At 33.4% G+C, this 23,978-nt stretch overlaps 2 protein-coding genes across 2 annotated transcripts; one reads left to right on the top strand and one right to left on the bottom strand.

Annotated features, from left to right (window-relative positions):
* Positions 1-673: 673 nt before the first annotated feature.
* LOC145635521 (mitochondrial-processing peptidase subunit alpha-like) lies at positions 674-10,215 on the bottom strand. The gene is made up of 13 exons (XM_081686819.1): positions 10,053-10,215; positions 8,870-9,109; positions 8,472-8,768; positions 8,217-8,384; positions 7,910-8,077; positions 7,744-7,824; positions 7,438-7,504; positions 6,981-7,078; positions 3,107-3,179; positions 2,935-3,005; positions 2,780-2,829; positions 1,116-1,228; positions 674-1,006 (listed from the first exon to the last, which is right to left on the bottom strand). Exons 1-13 carry the CDS (start codon positions 10,092-10,094, stop codon positions 954-956), a joined length of 1,521 nt encoding a protein of 506 aa, XP_081542945.1. The 5' UTR covers positions 10,095-10,215; the 3' UTR covers positions 674-953.
* Positions 10,216-17,763: 7,548 nt separating this feature from the next.
* On the top strand, positions 17,764-22,001 carry LOC145635520 (ATP-dependent 6-phosphofructokinase 6-like). Its single transcript, XM_081686818.1, has 13 exons — positions 17,764-18,061; positions 18,290-18,336; positions 18,638-18,677; positions 19,266-19,328; positions 19,437-19,574; positions 19,688-19,846; positions 19,931-19,984; positions 20,077-20,145; positions 20,255-20,384; positions 20,519-20,760; positions 20,844-20,889; positions 21,014-21,168; positions 21,411-22,001. Exons 1-13 carry the CDS (start codon positions 17,978-17,980, stop codon positions 21,681-21,683), a joined length of 1,500 nt encoding a protein of 499 aa, XP_081542944.1. The 5' UTR covers positions 17,764-17,977; the 3' UTR covers positions 21,684-22,001.
* Positions 22,002-23,978: the final 1,977 nt, after the last annotated feature.

The raw sequence follows: 23,978 nt of genomic DNA, 5'->3' as shown, positions 1-23,978 counted from the left end.
AAATGAAGTAATTCTTTGACTTAAAAAAAAAATTACTCCTTAGTTAATTATCCCTTACACTTCTAGTCTTAATTTTCCGGCTTTTGTAGTCTGACTTCTATTTTTCTATACCCTAAGGATTTGTATCAAATAGAGCAAATTCAGCTTCTATAAATTCTTAATCGCCGAAATCTAAAACTATGCCAATCATCAATCAACAATTTGCAAAATAGCTTCTTGCGCGTTTGTAGTATGAAGAACAAATTCAATCGCTTAAACTTTCATGGCAATAGATTGAACAAGCGATCTTGTACTTCGCAGATTAACTGCACTCTCAAAATGCAAAGTGATTAGTAATATCACTAAACAACTCTAATGACATACTAAAGATCAGCACTAACAATTCGGTACAGAGATAGCTCCAAAGATTTGAGTATTGATATACTTTTAACCATTTAATTTTCAAAGCGATACACAATCACAACGATAGTCAACAACTAGTGTAAGAGATACTCAGAAGAGAGGAGGTTATTGAACCACAATCAACCAAAACACATTCTTTGATCTATTTCCCTGGGGACGTCATTGAATTAAGAAACCCACATTATTAGCATTAATTTAGCAGGTTATTGAATCATAGCTAATTAGCGATTGTACACGGTACAAATATTTGCTATAAGCTAGCACAAACAACTGAATCAAAAATGTAAAGCTTTTGTATATTAAGGTCATCTAAATTATACAACATCAACCATCAATTGTTGAAAATCTCATTTAGGGCTGCATTACACCGCCAGCACAGGATAAATACAAGGAAATTTTGCTTCTCAAAACTGCATATGCAGGACACGAAAATTTATCGTCTCCAATTTCCTTTTATTTTCAAAAAATACCACTTGCCTGTAAAAGCTTCTATAAGTAAATCCAGGAAATGGAAGAGAAGGGAAGGATGGCCAAGGTCCTTAGTTGGACTTTTACTTTGCATGGAAAAGACCGCTTACTGCTTCATAGCTTGGAACATAAAGAACTGCAAAAGAGACAGAATCGAAAAAAAAAATCATTACAATAAGTTTAAAAGACCAAGCAAGGATAGAAAAAGAAAAAAAAAGACACAAAATTAATTTAGAGTAACTTACCATCTCCATGTGAAGCCATTGTAAGGGGAGACGATAAGACCTTTTGCGCGATTGAGGTAATGTCATTTTCAGTGATTTCATCAATAGCTTTCAAAAAGTGCTCTACTGGTTTCCTGGTAACATTATAACAAAGTTTATATCAGCTGGAAAGCCTAGCTAAACACAATCTTCCATACACAAATATGATAAATGATAGTAGCTTCTCGGCTAACATCCAGAATCTACTCACATAATGTTTAAATAATCCTTCTGTCTGTCAAAATATTCCATAATCGCAATCATGAAGTTCGTTGTTTCATATTCATGAACTTAGTAAAGCATGTAGAAATGGCGAGTTGAGCCACATGCCTTCTACCAACACAACACCAAATTTGGCTACCTAACAGGCCACTACTTTCAGGAAACTACTAATCTAGTCCTGGGTAGGTCAACCACCCAGACTCGAAGCTGGGAAGAGAATTTTGAAATGGAGGGAGGCGGGGAAAGAAAATGCTTGAGAGAAAGTATCATCATGACAGCAGCAGCTACATTGATCCTTTGTCTGCTAGAATCTCACTGCCAATACAATGATACGATACCTAATTACCAATACACTTCCTCCCACTTTACAGGTTAGCAATGCTACAGAAAAACCCATGGTTGCAGTTGCATACATAGTAACAGTAACAAGGTCACAGAAGCATCATCTAGCAAGTATTGCCTCAAGTTTCACAGCATGAATAAACAAATAAGATATCTGTAATTTCATCACATTCAAGAGTATGGAATATTGTTTTAAAATTTATACTAAATTTGATCGAGGTTAGATAGTGTCGTTAGTCTACTAACCCTAATCAAATTAACAATTTATAATACCTAAACTACCCTAATACGAGTATAGGGGTAAGTAAAGGGTCGAACCCAAAAGGACTAAGTGTATCAATCTATGCTAATTAGACTACTAGGAAAGCTTGTGAGGTAAGAGAGGTTCAATTAAACACTACTAAGAGCAAATAACTAAAACTAGGGAAAGTGGAATCCAATTACATCAATGCATTCAACAACATCAAACAATTAGATGAAAATGACCTCAATTAGGACGATTTACACATTTAACTCACTCTCGCGCAATTAAACATGTTAATAATCCTACTAGACTAATCCATCTTAGCACCTTAAACTTGTTTGTTGTGGCAAAAGAAGAGTTGTAAAATACATATAGTATTAATATATGAGATAATGGAGTTCTTATACGCAAATAAGAAAATATCTATAGTATGAAGCATGAACATGTTTATTGTTTAATGGGCTTTTAGTAACATATAACAACAGCAAATGTGGTAATAAAACTGTGTAATGTCTCCATATCAATTTAGCACAATTTATAAAGGTGGAACAGCCCTTCCATCAGGCTCTAAGCCTCTAACTATTAAATCAACCCTTGCACAGATGAACTTGTACAAACCAAACCCTCTGTTACTACAATATGTAAAGCATTGCAGCTGTTGCTAGCCAAACAAATACTGCATTGTAAAAGCTATTGCCATGATAAAAATCAATAGGCACTATGGAAAAGGAAAATATAACATGAAATCGGGGAACTCTAGGTCATTAGGACAGATATAAACAGAAGTAATAATATTATTAATATATATATATAGTGCAGACATTTTTAAAAATGTTACCTCTCTCCATAGGTCAAAATCTGTCTACCAATGTCTTCAGATGCAACCATCTGTACATACATACAGAAATTAAGACAAAGAGAAACTAAAAAAGGAAGAATATTTTTTAATTAAATAAAATAATATAATAAAGAAATAAACCAAAGAAGGCATACTCTAGATTCCAAATTCATTAGAATAGCAGACTTAGTTGCTGCTTTAGCACGATTGAGCTGTACCTGTGAGACTGAAGAAAAGAGCGAAAGGGGATTGAAAAATATTACAGTTCGCAACTTCAAAATACACAACAGAAATATTAAGATGAATCAAAACAAACTACTAGCAAACCTTGTCCAAATATTGTAACCGCAAGGAGTTCTCTAGCAGCAATCTCGATTGCATTCGTTACAAAGTCAGAGCTCTAAAAAAAGATAGCTAAATTAAAAACCAGGATAAACAAGAAAGCGTGTAAAATGAAAAAACAAACATTTTACAGCTACCCGCTTCAACTTGTCTAACTAAATATTTCATGAGATGCAACTGCCATAGTATATCCATAAAAAGTTAAAATCAGAAAATCATGATTTACTGTGGTATAACTTTTCTAGCACATCTAAAAAATAGAACACTTAATAAATTGCAACATCCATTGATGCTTACGAGCATAATCATTAATCATCCGATGTCAACACAAGTATAAAACTATGCATCCATTAAAATGCACATTAGCAGCAAGATGTTCAAGCATGACTAAACAGTAAACTCTATAGCCTGCTCAACTTCTCATTCACCCAAAGATTCTTTTACACACATGAGTGCACATAGAGGTAGGTGCACCCAAGGTAATTTTTTTGCTCATTTAAAATTATAATCAGGGCAAAATGTGTCAAATGAGCAAAAACATATCCTTGGGTGTACCCAACTCTAGGTCCACCCACGCATATTTCACCATTCACCCAGGGCTTGAACCTTCTGAAAAGAGAAACAAAGGCAAAAAGGGATGAGCCAGGTATGGCAATCATAAATGGATATCCGAAAACCCGATCCACCCGATATAAATAAATGGATGAAACTCCGCGTTAAATGGATGAAGTGCGGGTGACGGATGAAACGGGTGACGAATCGTGTCGGATTCGGGTGGGCTCCGTTTCATCCGTCACTCGATCCATCATCCGTTTATCATCCGATCCGTCATCCACCCGATTAATATATATATTTTTTTAAATAAAAAAAATCTAATAAATATAAAAGCCCAGCTATTTTTTAAACCCTAACCCAAATTCATTGACAACTTAGAACGCCTCCCGCAAACCCTCACTCTCTCACACTGAAACTCCATTGTGTCTGAAACATCTCTCCCTCACTGTCTCTCCCTTTAGTGCTCTGCCAACATCATTCCTCACATGTGCGAGTCTGCTCCTCACCTGCAGCATCCTCATTGGCAAGCAGCGACTCCTCTCACTGGCGGCACTTCTCACCTCCTCTCTAATTTCATTTGATTTAAGTTAATTTTCTGGTTTATTTCTCCAATTTATTCTTCTAGATTATCTGTAAGACTGTAATCATCTAATAAAACCCAACTTTGTTGAAATTTCTGTTTTGTTTTAAACTACTAGATTTATTTGCAAATCTGAATTAACTTGAATACATGTTATATTTGTATCAAGTAGAAAAATCTGAACATTATTTTTAACCCAATATATAGCTTGATTGGGATTTTTTGCCAATTGAGGTAACTGATTGTTTCTGATTGTAACAGTAAGTTCAATGTTGAGTTTAGCGAATGCTTTGAGGACTTTTACTATTGAATCTTGATGAATTTATGTTAATTGGCCAGTACTTGGTTTTGCTGAAAATTTTGATTTAATTGTTAAATATATATAATTCTCAGTTGTATATTAACATCCTTAATTTAGATATATTAATAAAATAAGATATTATAATTATCACCCGATAAGCATCCGATCCACCCGTTTCACCCGCAGATGATGGATGGATCGGATGCGGGTGATGGATTTTGCGGGTGACGGGTGGAGTGGATGGAGTGAGCGGGTGGATGCGGGTGAAGCTCCATCCGACCCGATGGAGTGAGGGAGTGAGGGGGTGACGGGTGGAGCGGATGGAGTGAGGGAAAAGATGCAAGGAAAAAAAAAATCATGTCATTTTGCTGAATGGGCAGCATACCAAGAATAGTTCATCAAAGACAGCTTCTAAGCCAATTTTATCAAGTAGCTTGTTCGGATCATCTTATGTGAAACAAAATAAAAAAGATGGGAAAGGGACAAAAGGTTTGAAAATTAATATCAGTTTCATGAGATATGTTGAGCTATAATAAGGAACATTTCTCATCAGATCACATTCGTTCTTATTTGCAGAGAGGACTGCCATGAAACCTGTGTTGCTTTATGGTATTGAATGTCGGGCTTCTAAGGAGCACACTAAAAAGATGGAGGTTACGGAGATGCGCATGTTAAGGTGGATGTGCGGGAACACTCTAAGAGATGGAATAAAAAAAAGAGGTTATTCACAAGAAAGTAGGCATGGCAAGCATTGCAGACAAACTAAGGGAAAATCGTCAACATTGGTTTGGGCATGTAAGGTGGAGACCCAAGGGTGCACTGATACGGAGAGTGGACAAGTTGGACCATAAAGGAGTTAAACGAGGTAGAGGGAGATAGGAAGGATATGAAGGATATGAAGTATATGAATTTGCATGAGGATGAGGCATTGGATCAAAAGGGATGGAGGAGGAAGATTTCTGTCGATGACTACACGAATAATTACTTTTGGTTCGACCCCACTTATGGGATTAAGGCTTTGATTGATTGATTGGTCTGTAACCCATCTGCATTCCCTCTACCCAATAACACTCCACACCGTCACAAGAATCAGGCCCTTTTTCATAAGTTATTACTGATTAATAAAAAAAGCTCCATCTCTCTTCCTACATGTAGTCACCAGCAGGAATAACAACCAGTTAACCCCCACCAATTATTACCCTACTCAAAGTATTTCAAACCCCGAGGGTGGATTATACACAACACCCAAGCTGCAATCATACAACACCACCACCACCTCCACCACTAGATGCCCTAAGTCATCTCAGCAATATCTACGCCCAGCACACGGGATGCGTAAAGGCAGTGATATTTCCTTGTTCAAATGCCAACCCACCACAACCAACCACAAAGATTCACCACTTTTGCACAAGATCTGATCAAGGAAATAAACAAAGAGAAAAAGATAGATCTGGAAAACAGCAACGGCCACTTCTCAAGGTTCAAAGGTGGCAGGAAAGTAAATTTAAGAGGGTGGTAGATTTGAGGGCAATTGGGGTACGACAAAAAAAGGTGAATGGATGTCAGGTAAACAAAGTCAACTTAACATCCAATACCAGAGAAAAGATTGGCAATTGGTCATGAAGACCGTACAGATTATACCACCGATGAGGTATTGTGCTAGGATGCAAGATGGTGTTGATAGGTGAAAGACAAGACAGAAAGAAAAATGGTATATTTCTATTCTATGCAAGAGCATGAAATGACATTGGAGCTATATTGTTGCATTAAATTGAAAGGGATGGGTGCCAAAGATTTTGAATCCCTCAAGAAAGGGAACCACAGAGTGTTGGGGTTGGAGGGATGTGTTTATATCACGAGCATCCACATACGAATACAATTAACCTAAAAGCAGGATCCATTCCCATTCCTGATTAAATATTTACAAGCCATATGCTCTGAGAGACATTGGGAAGATGTGCAAGTGAAAGACCTCCATCAAATAGTAAAATTAGAAAAAGCAACAGCTAGACCCAGTACTTTCCTAAAGAAAATAATATTGCTAAACCATATAGCCTTGGAGATCTAAAGAAAAACTTCACTAAATTGCAGCACTGCAAACTTGTACGAGAAGAGAAAGTCATAATTAACATGTAACTCACTAAAACATATGCAATCTTTATTTTTACTATATGTTCAACCATTGAGTCATAAGATATAAAACATTGGACTTAAGAACTAACGGTGCTCCTAATTTATGCTAAGTTAGAGAGAAAAACAAATAGCTAAAATGTTTAGATACACGAAGATTGAACTAAGCAGTGATTTCATCGAAAAATTAATGCTGAAATGCTGAATTGTGCAGAATGAAATGTTTACAGCGAAAGTCAAATAAAGGAAACAGAACATGACGTGTGATCATTAGAAGTCAAAGTTCTGCTTACAGTGGTACATTGAATTCCAAATATGCCAGTATTATTGTAGATGCTGTTAAAGGCAGAGAAAGACTGAATTTGTGGATACTCATTTAGGACATTCAGATCTGATCATAACAAAGAAAGCATATTAGAAAATAAATAATATTAGTTCAGATATACAGTCAAGCAAAACACAGTCAAGAAACTCAACATATTGTAAGCATGGACTAAAAATATGTGAATTTATAGAAAAGAATCTAATTAAATAAATACAATAATCGATTCGCAGGAAATAGATAAACAAGAAGAGTACTTAAAACCTATGAGGGGCCATAGCCTACACAGCAAGCCATACTTCTTCGTTAAATGGCAATCACTTGTACATTATTTTTTCAATGATACACTCCAAGGTCATACTTTTCCATTATTCTACAGATTCAGAACAAAATGAATTAATAGCTATTATCTTGCACGAAACACTCACATAATCGTGAATACATTCCTTTTCCAGGACCACCAGCTGAAAAGGATCCACCACCTCCCATAAGCATCTACATATAACCACAAATACCTTTTGCTTTAGTTATGCACAAAGTGAATAAGAGCAGAAAACTTGATATAGCTTCGATAACTACCAAAAAAAAAAAAAAAGGGCCACCCCGGTGTCTCGAATTAGGCACTTGCTCATGACTGCACAGATCATGTATACGCAGCCATTCTTCTATGAACTCTGGTGTAAAATTGAAATCATACATATGAGAAAGTAAAATCACTGAACCTATTGTTATACCTGAAGAACAGTCAGAATCATAGCATCTTTATCTTGCTGCCAGCCACCAGGAAGTTCAAATCCCAGTGCAAAATGTGTTATCTGACCATATAGTAAGTTAAACATTAAAATCGGTCATTGAGTATCGGATACAAATGAGAAAATTCAACAGGCTAATATTACAAACCCCCGATCCTGCTTGGCAACGGTAATCCCCTCCGATGTAAACAGATTTTGGCTCTTCGGGGCGTGGTACACGAGGTAGGTCTGACAAAAGAGGCTCTGCAATTGACAACAGATCTTCATGCTCAACCCCAGAAGCAGCAAGTACCATACGAGGAGCTGTGTAATTTTCCTGCATTGTCAAAGGGTAACCTTGATCAGAGGCAGATTTGATCAAGACAACAATAACATAGAAACAAAAGTCTATATGGGAAGCTTGACATGTAAAACTCATGGAAGTACAAAGCATAAAAATAGCATATTATACTTACAGCAACAAATCTCTCCAGAACAGAGCTATCTAATCTGGCCATTGTTGATTCTTGGGCCATAAGAGAATGTGCAAGTGCACCAGAATAACCAGCAGAATGGATTGCCTCAACAAGCAATGCCTGGGGGTTGTTGGAAGCTTCATTTACCTCAACCTTCAGCTTCTTAAGCTGCAAAAGTAGCATTCAACATATATGCTCTTAATCAACAATGCCGCAAAATTGGTAGAGATTAGAGTCGTGCGATCAAGAAATTACCGTCTCATTGACCTCCCAATCCAAGAAAGCAGGGTTCCTAACACAATCTACAAGAAGTTCGACCATTTCAGGAACATAAGTCTTCAAAGCATCAAATGTGTAACCCATCTGCTCTCGAGAAGCGGAGGAGTTCACATTGCCTCCTATGGCCTCTACTTCACGCACAATACGCAGGTGGCTACGATTTGTGGTGGTTTTGAATGCCATGCGCTCTAAAAGGTGTGTTGTGCCAAATGAAAATGGTGTCTCGTAAATTGAACCAGAGTCAACGTACAAACCAATTGAGGCAGTAGGGTTCTGCATAAGAAGTTCCAAAAATAAAAATTCATCATTTAAAAACTAAACGCAAACCAAACACCTATTTCAGGTATTTTACGGCGAAGAAAATCCAGACTTACAGAAGAAGCCTCAGAGGCAATTTTGAGTCCATTAGGAAGAGTAGTTATCTTGGTTTTGGCTGGTTCCACGTAATCAGGCAGTGGTGGAGGCACTGTTACTCCCTCCAATGGAAAGTCTAGTGGAGGAAGGGATTTGCTGCTTCCCAAAATCCAGTTTAACAATCCCCCAGAAGCATTTGTTTTGGCAGTTACAGCACTGGAACTGGCATATCTTGTCAAATACCTGCTGCCTTCGCGACCCTAAATCAATAATTTGACATCATACAATCAGCTTTTATGATATTATACACAATCTATTAGTACACATCTACTAAACCTTCTGTATTGCGAAAAGAGATCCAAGACGTGAATGCATCAAGCTACTGTATTGTAGGAAGATATCCAAGACCATGTGTACTGTGTAAAGATCACGACTTTAACAAAAGAGCACAGCGAAACAAGGATGACAAAGGAAATTACTCTTGTATAAGTAATTGGTTATACTATTATTTGAATTGTCATATAAAAAACCAAGGCACATTGATACGGCAATATTGCTCATTTTGTTTGAAAATCAAGAAAATTCATTATTGTTCTTAGACTAACAAAGTGATTACTTGTAAAGTTGTAAACCAAACAACTAAAAGGCAAAACCTTTCTTCCAAAAATCGTAAAGAAATTTCTATTACAGTCTAGAAGAGTAGCATATTCAAATTAATATGACAAGATCAAAATTTGAATGATGGTAATCACAATTAAAGTTTAAACATTTCCAACAAACATTGCATTAACAACTCTTAACACAAATATAGCATTGCATATCAACCCTAAATGCACATTCTATCAACAATAAATCGAACCCCAACCGTGGCGGCATATCGAAAACATAGATCAAATTCATATTTTTCTACCAAAATCAAATTGACACCAATGATACAAAATCAAACGGAAAACGATTCAAAAGATGAAATAATATTTCAACAGATCTACACATGAACATCAAAATAACCTGCGATAATCGATATTTCGTCAAATTGAAATCAATTTCAGAATAAATAATATCATCAAACAAAATCAAACAACCTAAACACTCAATCGAACTTGAATAACAACGAATGTTAAGAACAAATTGATTCCAAAAATTAGGGTTTTTACAAAAATTGAAAAAAAAAATAATAATAATAAATGGAGAAAAAGATTTAACCTTATTTAGGGCATTAAGACGAGAAGCTGCAGCTCTGTACATGATGAAATAATGAGGTGATTAAAGGTTCTTCAATGGAGGATTTCTCTCTCCTGTTTCTCTCTCTTCAATTTCAATGGGAATGTGGAAGAGTTGAGAGTTGAGACTGCTGTTACTTGTTTCAGGGGAGGAGAGAGAAAATTGGGGGAAATTATTTAATTTGGGCTTTGTTTAGTGTTTAAGACTTTTTGGCCCAGTTGATTTGCGAGCCAGGTCTTTAAGACCAATTGAACAGATAGCGAACTTGTGAAATACGAAGTATAATCTCAATTTAGGAATGATGTGCTGAGAAACTTATCGATTAAGGGCATGTTCATATTTTACTGAATTGAGTTGAACTGAATTTAAATAAATTTATTGGAGATTTGGAGTTGAATTGAACTGAACTGAACTATATAGAGCTAAAATGAATACTTTATAAGAGAAGAAAATTAGGAGCTGAACTGAAATAAACTGATTGGAGCTGAACTGAAATTAAGCTGAAGTGAACATGCCCTGAATATATAAACTTGAAATAAATGGAAAAAAAAAAGTGAAATGAACACGCCCTTATTACTTTATTTAATCCAAGACTTTGGAAGAAATCATTGTGTAATTTATTTAAACTATAAAATTGTTAAAGCCATAGGGACCTTAATTATTTAACATGTACTTTATATTACTTAGGGGGTGTTTGACAAAATTGTCAAAAAAAATATGTTTAGTAATTAGCTTTTTTGTTGGCTTTTAAGCTGACTTTTTCACCAAAAGTCAAAGACTAATAGAAGTAGTTTTTTCTATTGGTTTTTGGCTTGTTAATGGCAAGCTAATTGTTAAATTAGCTTGTCATGCCACATAAGCTTTCAAGCTAATTATGTTTGTAGCTAGTTTGATCTCCAATGGCTAGCTATTAGCTTACTATTTAAATTATCAATTTATTATATTTATCTTAATTACTAATTGATTTTTAACATTTTCTTTTTGGCAAGTTTTTTTCAAGCAAAATAGCTTTGCAAAGCTAATTTGCTTGACTAAGCTAATTACATATTTTTGCTCCAATGGTCAAGCTAGTAGTTAGGGACAATTTAAAATTGCAAGCAAGTCCCTAACTACAACCATTGGAGTTGCTCTTAGCCCACTTTATCACTAATAAACAGCTAACAACCATAAATAGTTTTACTAAACATTTTTGTAAACACAGATTTCGTGTGTTAAACAAATATTACGAAATGGTTGGTTGTAAAATTATCAATATTAGATTACTAGAATAGCCCTATATCATGGTTGACATCCATCAATCAATAACTCAATAACTTAATACTAAAAGCGAAATCAGTGATGACACATGTCATTCACTGGTTAAAAATTTTCCCTCTATTTTTTCTTTCCTTTTTTTTTTTGTGTGTTTTTTATTTTATTTTGTCAATTCTTCATGAAAATTATTTATAGCCTATAATATTCACCTAATGAATATGTCTATATTTTTTATATTAAGTAATTTTTGTAATTTTCTCCAATATTTCTACAATATTCTCATGCTAATATATCTATAATAATCTCATTCTAATATTATAATTTGGGAAAGCTTTACTTCTATATTAATCTCATGCTAATATTTTTTTATAAGAGTATTTGATGTTTCATTATTTTCCTCACCTTACTTATATATCATAATAAAAACCTATGACTCACTCATTTTTAAGAATTTGATTTTTACATATAGAAAACTAAAGTTAAAGTTAACTAAACTTGTGTAAACCAATCTGTATGTCAAACTGCGTCAACAAAATAAGGACATGATAGGGTATGTATATAGCATGGGTTCTAAATAATCAATAGACCCTATTTTTTTTTTTCATATTTATAAAGTCTAGCACATCAATAGCCTTAGAAATTTACATGCATCATTGTCAAAAAAATGTCAATATAGCTGTAATTCTTTATTTATATATAATTGTTAAGTTAATGTTATAGTTTGTTAAATAATTTTATTAAAATCCGTGCATTGCACGGGACTTTAACTAGTATGAAAATAAAGAACAACAATGTATAATAATATTTATTTTTTTTTGTTATATATTATGGAATTTAGTAAAAGTAGAAACTAAAATAAGAACATTCTATATAAAATTCAAGTTTGTAGAAATGCTCAAATAGTTTTAATAATGCATTTCAACAATATTCTTTGTAAATGACATCTATATCTAGTACTTCGTATATAATAACACAAATCACAAGTGTTTTATCTTCTAGAAATGCTATGAATTATAAATTTATTATACTACCTCCGTTAATTATCATATGCAACTTTAGGGTATTATTTGTGAGATTTTAAAATTTTCAAAGTTGTACTTACAGAGTAATAATAACAAAGGTAGTAATTTTAATTATGACCTATACCTCATTTTCTTAAACACAGATTAAAAAAAAAAAAAAAAAAAAGTGCATGCTCTATGAAGGATATACCAAAATTATATTTATTTGTCGTTTATAAAGTAAAACTAATTTCGGTCTCCTAGTCAAAGCATTGTCTTCTCAAACAACATATATAAGTGTTCTCATCTAAATTGAGAGATTTAAGATAGAGAGAGAGTTAAACACACTTAATTGCCTTTTAAAATACTCACTCTCTTAATATTATATGCTCCCACAACTTCATCGTCCTTGAATATTTTGATAATCTAGAACATATTTAGAAAAATGAATTTAAAATGACTTGTAAACAAGATTACACGAGCACATGACATGATCACCGTATGTTTCATTTTAGTCATGAAATTATAACTTCAACTTTGTTAATTTCACGTATTTGCTACATTTTATCACCTTGAAAGAAGGATCACGTGAGGTTAAAGCTTCAACGGGCATGACCGTACCACCGCATGAGACTTTGGACTCTTGAAATTTCCATAAAATTCCTTTTTTTCAACAAAGTGATTTTGATAGTTTAATGACTTTAATAATTTTGTTTACTTCTAACCCTACAATTAATGAGTCTACTACTCCTTACTGTTCAATCAGCATATTCCTTGTTTTCTAAAAAAAAAAAATAAAAAAAAAAATTCAGCATATTCCTTTTTATTAAAAAAAAAAAAAGTTCGGAACCTATGTAGCTCGAGCTAGAGCTAAATACGCGTTAAGATTAATGTAAGTGTGCTATGTTACATTATTACATTTCTCTTTCTCCTTTCTTTTCCTTCTCACATGAGCTGATTTCATGTTAATTTCATGCAACAAAACTAAAGTTTGGGTGGTTTTTGGTTCAAAGTCCATTGATTTTGCTTGCCACTCCTTTTGTTTTTCCATGTTCACTATTACATATCGTGAGTCAAAAAAAAAAAAAAAAAAAAAAAAAAAAGGAAAAAAAAGGTGTTGGCCTGCACGTGATGTTGAGATGACGGTATGAAGCATGACGGCTTCTGAGTGTACGGCCAGGATGGGCCAGCGGTGACACTTGGTATACATCAAATCACATAAACTACACAATAATGTTGTATTATACTCCAACATTATTACAAGTAATCTATTATTTGCTCTATTAAATGATCAATCATGCAATAATTGCTATTAATTAATTAAAGTTAAATAAACAAGTAAAATTTTGTTCACTTGATAAAGCTCTGGCATAAGTCATATTTTATTTATAAAGCTTAAAGGTTTGAGGTTTAAAACATAACTAGTTATTAGCCCGGCCGAGCTAGAGATGTCTCAAATCGTTATAAATTTGCAAGTTTGAACAAAATTAGTTTAGAAGGGTTAATATTTTAAAATATTAATATGCAAACGGAAATATAATAAGAGGTTATACATGTGAAGAGTTTTTCAAGCAAATTACACTATTATAGTGAATTAAAAGTTAAGAAAGTAAATGTCATGAGAGAAGGTTGATGACAGATAAAATGACACGTAGCGCACATGTGATACTATACCAAATCATATTAAAAAAGGGTGATACATGGCGGCGTTACATGTTGCCCCAATGAGTCTTAATAATAATATACGTAGTAGATAAACGAAACTGTTTTAGAGGTGGAATTCACTTTATCTATCTCATCCCCATATTTTAAAGTGTCTAACTCATAAATATTAGCTTTTTTGTGTAAAAATTGTCAAGTATGGTTAGATTATAACAAAATTTCCTTATTTTTTAAAAAACTTAAAACAATACTTTCTCAATCCAATAACAATTAAACACTCATCACATTAATTATTAGATGTTTATAGGAGTTTAGTCAATGCAAACTTTAGCTTCTCTATTTGTCTCTAAACCCCTCTTTTGTGCCTTAAACCTTTCCTAACTAAACATCCCTTATTAGTCTTTCGCCTTACCCTAATAAAACCAATTAATGTTAAATATCTCCATCAAACATATAATAAACTAAATAGTGGTCCAAATCTGCTAGTAATGATCTTAATTTCTGTATTTTACAAATAAAAAGGTGGACCCTTATTCCCTAAAGTCGAACTTTCTACAATTGATATTAGCAAGGTGGCTGGAAAGCATTCAATAATATGGGTATATGGCGGCTATTCTAGCTATGTGCTTCGCATGTTTATTGGAACAACTAACGTTTATTAAAAATTTGTAGCCAATCACCATATACTTCATCTTGAAACTATCATACTTTCCAAACTTGGTGTACGTAGTTGGTAGTATGATTAGTATACAATCGATCTACTCCATTCCGAATGGTTTGAATATAATCATGCTCACTCATCTACGTATAAAGAACAAAACACGATCAAAAGAGAGTGTGTGAATTGTACTAAAGTCAAAACACGTTAACTAAAAAAAAAAACAAGGCAGTATATAGCTAACTTAATTTTGTGCAAATATATATATATAGCAATTGTTGTCAATAACAAATTAACAATTAGGAATTAAGCAGTAAATATGAGTTAAATCAAACATATAAAATAACTTGAAATTAAATCTACACGTACACCATAATTGACATCCACTATGCATGGACTCCCTTAGAACAAGTTATAAGCTATGGTATTATTTTGACTTTGAAATTAAAAGGTCTAAATATATCAACCCCTTGGCACGTAAGTCAGCAGTCATAGGAAAGCATGGAAAATGGGGTCGTTAAACCCATCTTAGTTTTATTTAAATTCTTTTTAGTGATCATGATTGATGACATAATAAATTAATAAAAATTATAATTAATTATTAAAAATAAATTAAAGATTGAGATTAATAGGGAAAAAATCAATTAAACATCAACCATGCAAACAGCAAACCTAACTAATTAACGACTAATCGTTAACTAGATCGATGATCAAGCTTCTGTCACGGAATAAATGATTAAATTGATTGTGTAGTCCATATTGTCATATATATTGTGTGCACTATCTATATTATACGGAGTACTTCTTAAGTCATATCTAATCTAGATCTATGTTCCGTTTATTAATTTCATTTCCTTCTTAATACCAAACGCGTATATTAATGTATTTAATTGTTTAGAACATGATTTTAATTTAATTCATAGGGATTTTTTTTTTTTTCGTTTCAATTTCTAACAAAGTCTCTGATATTGCTACATGCTGCTTAACATGCTACCCCTAGAGGTCAAATTTAGAAAATTGCATGCATGATGCTTACAGAGTTGCAAGTGATTGATGATGTGACTGAGTAATTGTTTGGACTTTAAAAATAAGATTATTATATGTATTGTACCCCTAAGAGTTTTAATTTAGAGTGATTATTGGACTTGTTTGACATTTTCTATGTGAAAATAAAACTTTATATTATTTGAAAAAAAAAAAAAAAACATCTGCATGACTGCATATAAATTGAAGCTTGTTACTAAAAGAATATATACTTCGTATATGTCAACGTATACGTGATGATGTGGAAAACAATATACTCCAAGAGCTACTTATATTCTTATCAAATATTCTCTCTGTTTTTTATTTTTTTTTTATTTTACTTGTGCATGTTATTTGCAATTGGAATTTTAATTTACATTATTCATACATACACCGGTTTAATAAATATAATTTGTGAATTATAGATGATGAAATACATAGTCATCATGAGGCTTGGTTAGATTATATTATGTATCATATATTTTCAAAATATCAACTTTTAAAAAAAATAAAAATAAAAATAAAATAAAATAAATTACGGTTATAATTATGCATGCGTGCGTAGATAAATTAATGTGATTCTTCTAATTGCTTAAGTGAAAAAAAAAACTACTCCAGAACAAAAGAAGTCAATTTGTTTGAATATAGGTTTTGTTTGTACAACTATTATGACATTTATGAATTCCAATATAAAAATGAAAATTCTACTACGTATTTCTCGGCAGTGTAAGCCAAGGGTGCAACAATTTTTAAGCCACCACAAAATTGAAAATAGTAAAGGGAATACAACTACAATGCGCATTCCCTTAACAAAATTAAGTTATGTCAGTTGTACGTTATTGAGTGTAGAGAAAAATAGAGTAGTTAAAATCTATGTTAATTGCTTAAAATGAGTAAATATGTTTATGTATCTCGATTATTTGATATACTCGTTTATCATTCAAATTTTACTTGTAATACATACACACAAGTTATAGTCTCTAGGCCAATCAAGTAGTTTGACCTAACATATGGCAATATTAAATTAACCTTTAGCTTAATTTCTTCAACACTCTGAGTATCTATTTGCGCTGCAACTATTTTTATATTGTAAGAATTTCTTTCTTTTAAATTTTTTTTTATTGAATTTTGTTTAACTAGGCTTGGTTAGTAGCAATGAAACATAATAAATAGTTTTTACCAAAATTAGCAAATGTGCAAGCCTTTTTCCTCAATTTATCAATAGTTTAGTTTAAGAATTTAAGGGTCAATAAATTTATTTTTAAGGAGACAATAAAATTGAGCAAAGATATTACTCCATGTTATTGATCATTATGACTTATGACATATAAATATAGTATTTGAAAAAAAAAAAAAACAATATATTAGGGAGTATAATTTCTTGGGCAACAGGAAATACAAATTACAAAGCTGCAAGTAGAAGATCTAAATCCACCAATAAAATCATGCCACAAATTTAAAGGAATCCTCAATTACTATAGTAACTTTAGACTTCACCTCCAATTCTCCCTTAAAGTCACATTACATATTGTGTCAAAAAAAAGTCACATTACATAACCAATAAAACAGAAAAAGAAAAGTTTCTAGATTGAAACATTCTAGAAATTTTAAAATTTCCATAATCCATACTATTCTTCCTTGATTGTTTTTATTTTCACCCTTTTTGTGCCCTCCTTCAAACTCTTATCTTCAAGGCAATTGTTTATTCAAACTATACTCATAAAATACCAGTATTTAATATTTAAAAACAAACCTACGACAACTGTTTAACCATTTTATTACTCATCTTCTCGAACATGGATCCAAAATGGTCACCTATAACATAGATTATCACTCCTAAAAACAAGTGGTTGAAAAAATTTAAAATCTAACCATATAATTTTATTTATTTATATTTTTTTATGTTTGTAAATTAGAAATATGCGAATAATTAAAAATTTTCAATTATTAAAAAAAAAAAAAAAAAGAGAGCAGGAATAAAAAAAATCAAGGAAATTTCGTAGCCAGTCACTGAACGTTTCTATGTGCACATTCTCTCTCCTTCCACCCTTTTATTTTAATCGTCAAAAAGTCCTTTAAAAAGTCCGAACCAGAATCTAAAAACTAAAACAATTTATATTAAGATCAACAACTTTGAGCTTTTTTCTAATACCATCAATTTTTACCCACCAAAAACAAATAAACCTGCCATTTTTATATAATCTTCTTAAGATCCATCATAATTATTCACTAATTTCTTGATTTGTAAATCACTAATACCCTCTTGATTATTATTATTGTTACTAAAAAGGGTAGCTAAAAGTTCATCAATGGAGCCAAAGATTATTAAGGGAGAAGGTGGTTATGTTCTTGATGATGTTCCTCATTTTTCTGATTATCTCTCTAATCTTCTTGTAAATTTCTTATTCTCTCCTTTTTAATTTTATTTTTGTTGATTTTTATGATTTTATTGTATGCTTGATGTTATGTATGTTTGATTTTTTTACTATGTATTATGATATTATAAGCTTGATTTTCTTTGGTTTAAGATGTTTGTGATTCTGGGGTTTTTTATTTTTTTCCCAGAAATTTGGAGTATGCTTTGATTTTAATTGATTATGATTGGTTTGATTGTTTTTCAGACGTATCCGAACCCGTTACAAAACAATCCTTCATATTCAGTAACCAAGTAAGGCAACATTTTCTATTTTTTTTTATTTGTTGTTATTTTTTTTTTGGTATAGAGAAGATTCCGACGAGGTAATAATGTAGACGAGATTTGATCCCGAGTTTTTAATGACACCCAGAACATTTTTTTCTGACAAAGCTCGTTGACAGCCATGACACCCACTTGTTTTCTGTTATAATAATTGATGATCATGGTTTAGAAAATAGAAATGGATTGAATTAGCATGGGTGTATATTTTTGACTTGACACTTTTTCTTTATGATTTTAATTGAACTTTGGTTTTTCTACTCTCCTATTTCAGGCAATATTTTGTGGATTTTGATGATACGGTTGTTCAAAAGGTTAGTCTTTTCTCAGCCTATGACTTTCTGTAAAAGGTTGTTAGTTTTGATGCTCCAGACTCTTCATAACTGCCAGTTTTCTGGAAGTATATGCATTCATTTTGTACTGTAAGGCTGGCAGTTAGTGTAGGAGCGGCCATGTTTGTCTTTGGTACTCGTGTTGATTTTGGGTTGTTTACGAACTCCTTCCGTTCCTTATTGTTTGTCTCATTTAGCCGTCCCTAAAAGAATGCCCCATTTCTGCTTTTGATCATGAAGATCGCAACTTTACTCATATAGTCATATGCAACAAATTTTGCCCCACCATTTTTGTCTATGATCAAATCCACTTAACCAATGATTAACTAAGTTAATAATTGCTTGGGAAGGAAACAATTTTGGGATAGAGGGCATAATACTGTATAAACATAGGATGCACAAAATTGGGTGTGACTTGGGTTGGGTTGTCTACTTTAAATGGCAAATGAAAGAGTTGGTGTAGCAAAGGGTCTTGATTACTTAAACTTGTAGTCCATATTGTATATATGTATGTAGAGTTGTAATTATAGGAAACTGAGATTGAGGTGAGTATGTCTTCTATTTTCACAGGCTGTTCAACATAAAGATGGTCCAAGGGGTATACATTTTCGACGACAAGGTCCTCGTCAAAAGGTAAATACTTAATATAAATGCTTGTTTCTGTGAAGCTTAATTGGAAATTTCAAGGTATAAGATTATTTGGTGGTAGATACTAACTCTATTTGATGAAATATGGTTTAGGTGTATTTCAAGCCAGATGAAGTTACAGCATGTATCGTGACGTGTGGAGGTCTATGTCCTGGGCTTAACACTGTGATCAGGGAATTAGTTTGTGGCTTGGATTACATGTATGGTGTTAAAAATATCCTGGGAATTGAGGTATGTTTTCATGCTTTATGACAAGAACTATTTTATTTCGCTGCTAGATTTTGGTATGAGCTTATATTTTTCTGATGGATTGACTGAAATCTGGTTTATATCTGGATATATAGTGTGGCTACAAAGGGTTCTATGCTCGGAATACACTCCCACTGACACCAAAGACTGTTGACAGCATCCACAAACGGGGTGGAACTATCCTTGGCACATCAAGAGGTGGCTATGTCACTTCCAAAATTGTGGACAGCATTCAGGACAGGGGAATTAATCAGGTATTGTCAGGTTACTGTGTAGTGCTCTGGAATTGCGTGACAGTTTCATCTAGGCATATAACGTTGTCCATGTTATGTGATTAGGTGTATATAATTGGAGGGGATGGAACTCAAAAGGGTGCATCAGTAATATATCAGGTACTTAGTTTGGGAAACTGATTTTATACTCATGCAGTCATGCATGCTAAGCTAGGATTGTATCACTTATCATTTCCATTGTTCCATATCAGGAAGTAAGAAAACGAGGCCTTAAGGTTGCAGTTGTGGGAATTCCAAAAACAATTGACAATGACATTCCGGTATACCCTATTCATTCTCAATTTTCTCCTTGGCATCTTACCTAAACTATTTAGCTGGCGTTCTTGTGAAACTGCTTGTTCTGATGATGATTTTGTTTACTTTCTCTAGATCATCGACAAATCTTTTGGATTTGACACTGCTGTGGAGGAGGCACAACGTGCTATAAATGCTGCACACACTGAAGCTGAAAGTGTTGAAAATGGGATTGGTCTTGTTAAGTTGATGGGTCGTGACAGTGGTAAGCATAAATATTTGACCAAACATTTTCATTCACTAAAATTTGAGAAAAGAATATGAAATCATGGACTTAATTCCCTTTTCCTTTGAGTAGCACAAAGAAATTGATCTTATGACATATAATTCATCCTGCAGGGTTCATTGCAATGTTTGCAACCCTTGCTAGCCGAGATGTTGACTGTTGCTTGATTCCGGAATCACCCTTCTATCTCGAAGGGCAAGGTGGGCTCTATGAGTTCATTGGTAGACGACTTAGAGAAAATGGCCACATGGTTATAGTCATAGCTGAAGGAGCAGGTGAGAAGGTAGAAGAAAGAGACCCTTCTGGAAATAAGGCTTTTAAAGATGTTGGTCTCTGGTTGTCTCACATGATCAAGGTATGAATATCTACTTATACCCTATCGAAGTCAATGATGTATTTATCTACACAACCTAACTAGATTTTGTTTTTCTTTAACAGGAACACTTTGCTAAGACAAAATTGAACATAACTCTTAAATACATAGGTTAGTCTTGTATTTTTGTTTCTTTCAGCAGTTTTGTGTTTTTAATGTACCAAGTGCTAGACTGCTAGGCTTAACTTATAATCAACTGATTAAGATTCTCTGATCCCATGATATTTGAAATCAGACCCTACATATATGATCCGAGCTGTTCCTGCTAACGCATCAGACAACGTGTATTGTACAATTCTTGCCCAAAGTGCGATTCATGGGGCTATGGCGGGTTACACAGGTTGTACTGTTGGGCCAGTCAATGGCAGACAATGTTACATACCCTTCTACGTAAGTTTCTCTTATTTGAAGTTATCTTTCAGAATGATATTGTTTTCCTTTACATTATAGGAGGGCTAATGCACATATCACTGAGTGGATTAAGTAGTTTGGGAGGTTTGAAGGGGCATATGTTGCTATGTCCTGAATAATTAGGGGCCATTTTTGGAAAGATAAAAGAGTGAGAGGGGATACTTCATCTCAATAATACTCGTAGTATGTAGTACTCATCTAATCTTCTCTGATAATTGCAGCGAATTATCGAGAAACCAAACAAGGTTGTGATAACAGATAGAATGTGGGCTAGGCTTTTGTCTTCAACCAATCAACCGAGCTTTATGCATCCTCCCAAGGGCGCAGTTGTTGCAGGAAATAAAGACGAGATACTACTATCCAAGTCTTCTGCTGAAGAGTCAAATGAGAACGAAAAGTGTGCACCATCACCAACCTCGTCATCAACCCTTGATAATCATGTCAATGATCTGCATTCGTTGAACAACGGATCTACCCATCCAATGCTAGAGTAAAGTAGTTTTCAATATTTTTTTGAGATTCTGAAAACTTCCACTGTTTTAAAGGAACAGAGGAGATGCATAATAATCAGTCACCTTGGATTCGTCCTACATTAGTGTTCGTCTAATAGTAGGGGATCAGATGCCACAATATTGTTTTCAACTAGTATTTGTGCCCTTTGTAAAAATTGAAGAGTGAATTGGTCATGTACTTGTATTTATATTTGGAATATAATCTATCCCAAAGTCCCAAACACATTTTGTGTTGTAGTTGTAGAAAGCTTGAAGTTCCTTATCATCTTGTTTGAGGTCAATAGTACTAACTTTAATGTGTATTGTGTATTTTAGAATAAGGTGGCAATTGATAAATTCAATATGATTTTTCATTTTTGTTAGAAGTGGTAGCTAAGTGTGAAGAAAAAACAAACTTGAACATGTAGTTAAAAACAAAAAAATCTTATTCTCTCAAAAAAAAAAAAAAAAAAAAAAAAAAAAATTCTTATCATTCAGAGTTCCAGATAATACTCCAAAAGTTAAGTAATCCAAACAAGATAGAAATGGTCAATAGGCCAGCAAAGACAAATTGGACAAGTAAGAAAGTAACCAATTATAAATGAAATTTTATGGTCCCTAAAAATCAAACACAAGCTCTTTCTATATTACTTGCAATTTTTGTTCCATTGAAAAACAAGAAACCGTTAGAATGTTAGATTGCATAGGGGTGCAAATGAAAATGATACCCATTATAAACAGCGCGATTGGGGGGAAATTGAAGATCCCGTTTGTTAGGGGTGAAAATCAAACTCTTCCACAAAGTCATATAGGTGAAAGGAGGGTCTTCGACAATATAAAGTTGAATATAACGAGAATATGTGGTATATGTTCTGATCTAGCTTCTTGTTAAAACTTTGACCAATAATAATGGTATGTTTGTTGAAAAGTTGAATCTGATTTTGTTAGTTGATTTTAACTAGCTAATTGTATTAATTGATTTGACTAACTTATTTTATTAGGTGATTGTATAAAAGTGTTTGGTAAATAACGGATTGGTTAAAGTGGTGTAAGTATATAAAATGACCAATAAGATATTGAATAAGCTAATTGAAAAGGCTTCTAATAAGAGCTTTTTGAAAAACAACTTATTTAGTAGAATAAGCTCTTTAAATAAGCTTCTCACCAAACACCTTGAATTAACTTATTTAATAATCAATAAGCTAATGTGGTCAACTAACCTAATTTTGCTCAAATAAGCTAATTACCGAACACAATCAATATTTTTCTTTCAAAAATATTTAACTCTATTTCTTAACAACAATTACTTCAATTTAGCAATGTTAATCTCATACTATATAACCAACAATAATTAGGACATTTTCCGAACTAATCCATATCATTAGTCGAAGTTTTAACAAGAAGCTTGGTCTAGTAGGAAATACTGCATCTTTAACTTTGAGATTGGAGGATCGGAGGTTAAATCTAAGCACTTTAAGGTGAGGGATCCCTTACCTTTTCCCCTTCACTCTCACAATGTCTAACTTCTAACCCGCAAATACTATACCCCCTGTCAGCACAATAAAAAAAACGTAAGAATTGAGATTTGGTCAAAATTTTTTTTGATATACTTTAAAAAAAAAAAAAAAAAAAAAAAGGAGAAAAGAAAAACCATGCTTTTGTATAATCTTACAATCAAAGTTTAACATGGTTAAATTAACCACAACCCTGTAATGTTAAACTATACACTAATACACTACCTTTTCACAGGGCGCAAGGGTAAAAAGCTGTCTAGCTGGGTTCAGAACGTCGTGAGACAGTTCGGTCCATATCCGGTGTGTCTCTTTCTTAATAAAGAAACTACATCCTAATCATACCCAGCTCCTGGCCTTAAAGAATCAATATCCGGACATTAAGGCTGTCGGATCGAAACCTCGCTCTTCGGGATCGGCAAACTGAAACATCTTGCCAAACTCCACTTCGCTCTGCTCTAAGGTTCAAAGTTTAAAAAGCTTTAAATTCAAGGTGTTCTACATTCACTCCCGAAAATTGAAACAGGAAAAGAGGAATTTGAACCCCCGGTCTGCTGTAGTCAGCCTTAACCGTTCGGGAAGGATGAATCGCTCCCAAAAAGGAATCTATTGATTCTCTCCAAATTGGTTGGACCGTAGGTGCGATGATTTACTTCACGGGCGAGGTCTCTGGTTCAAGTCCAGGATGGCCCAGCTGCGCCAGGGAAAAGAATAAGAATCGAAGAAGCGTCTGACTCCTTCATGCATGCTCCACTTGGCTCGGGGGGATATAGCTCAGTTGGTAGAG

Source organism: Chenopodium album, chromosome 6 (genome assembly GCF_948465745.1).
Source record: "Chenopodium album chromosome 6, dcCheAlbu1.1, whole genome shotgun sequence".
In the NCBI taxonomy this organism is placed as follows: domain Eukaryota; kingdom Viridiplantae; phylum Streptophyta; class Magnoliopsida; order Caryophyllales; family Amaranthaceae; genus Chenopodium; species Chenopodium album.
The sequence above is the reverse complement of the archived record's forward strand: the minus strand, read 5'-3'. Positions and strand labels throughout refer to the sequence as shown.

Coding starts and splice junctions, on each gene's coding strand:
- LOC145635521 (XM_081686819.1), bottom strand. CDS start 10,094: ATGTACAGAGCTGCAGCTTCTCGTCTTAATGCCCTAAATAAG. Junction 3,180..6,980: donor TTGGAATTCAATGTACCACT/GTAAGCAGAACT, acceptor ATCTTTTTTTAG/AGCTCTGACTTTGTAACGAA. Junction 3,006..3,106: donor GGTTACAATATTTGGACAAG/GTTTGCTAGTAG, acceptor TCTTTTCTTCAG/TCTCACAGGTACAGCTCAAT.
- LOC145635520 (XM_081686818.1), top strand. CDS start 17,978: ATGGAGCCAAAGATTATTAAGGGAGAAGGTGGTTATGTTCTTGATGAT. Junction 18,062..18,289: donor ATTATCTCTCTAATCTTCTT/GTAAATTTCTTA, acceptor ATTGTTTTTCAG/ACGTATCCGAACCCGTTACA. Junction 20,761..20,843: donor GGTTGTCTCACATGATCAAG/GTATGAATATCT, acceptor TTTCTTTAACAG/GAACACTTTGCTAAGACAAA.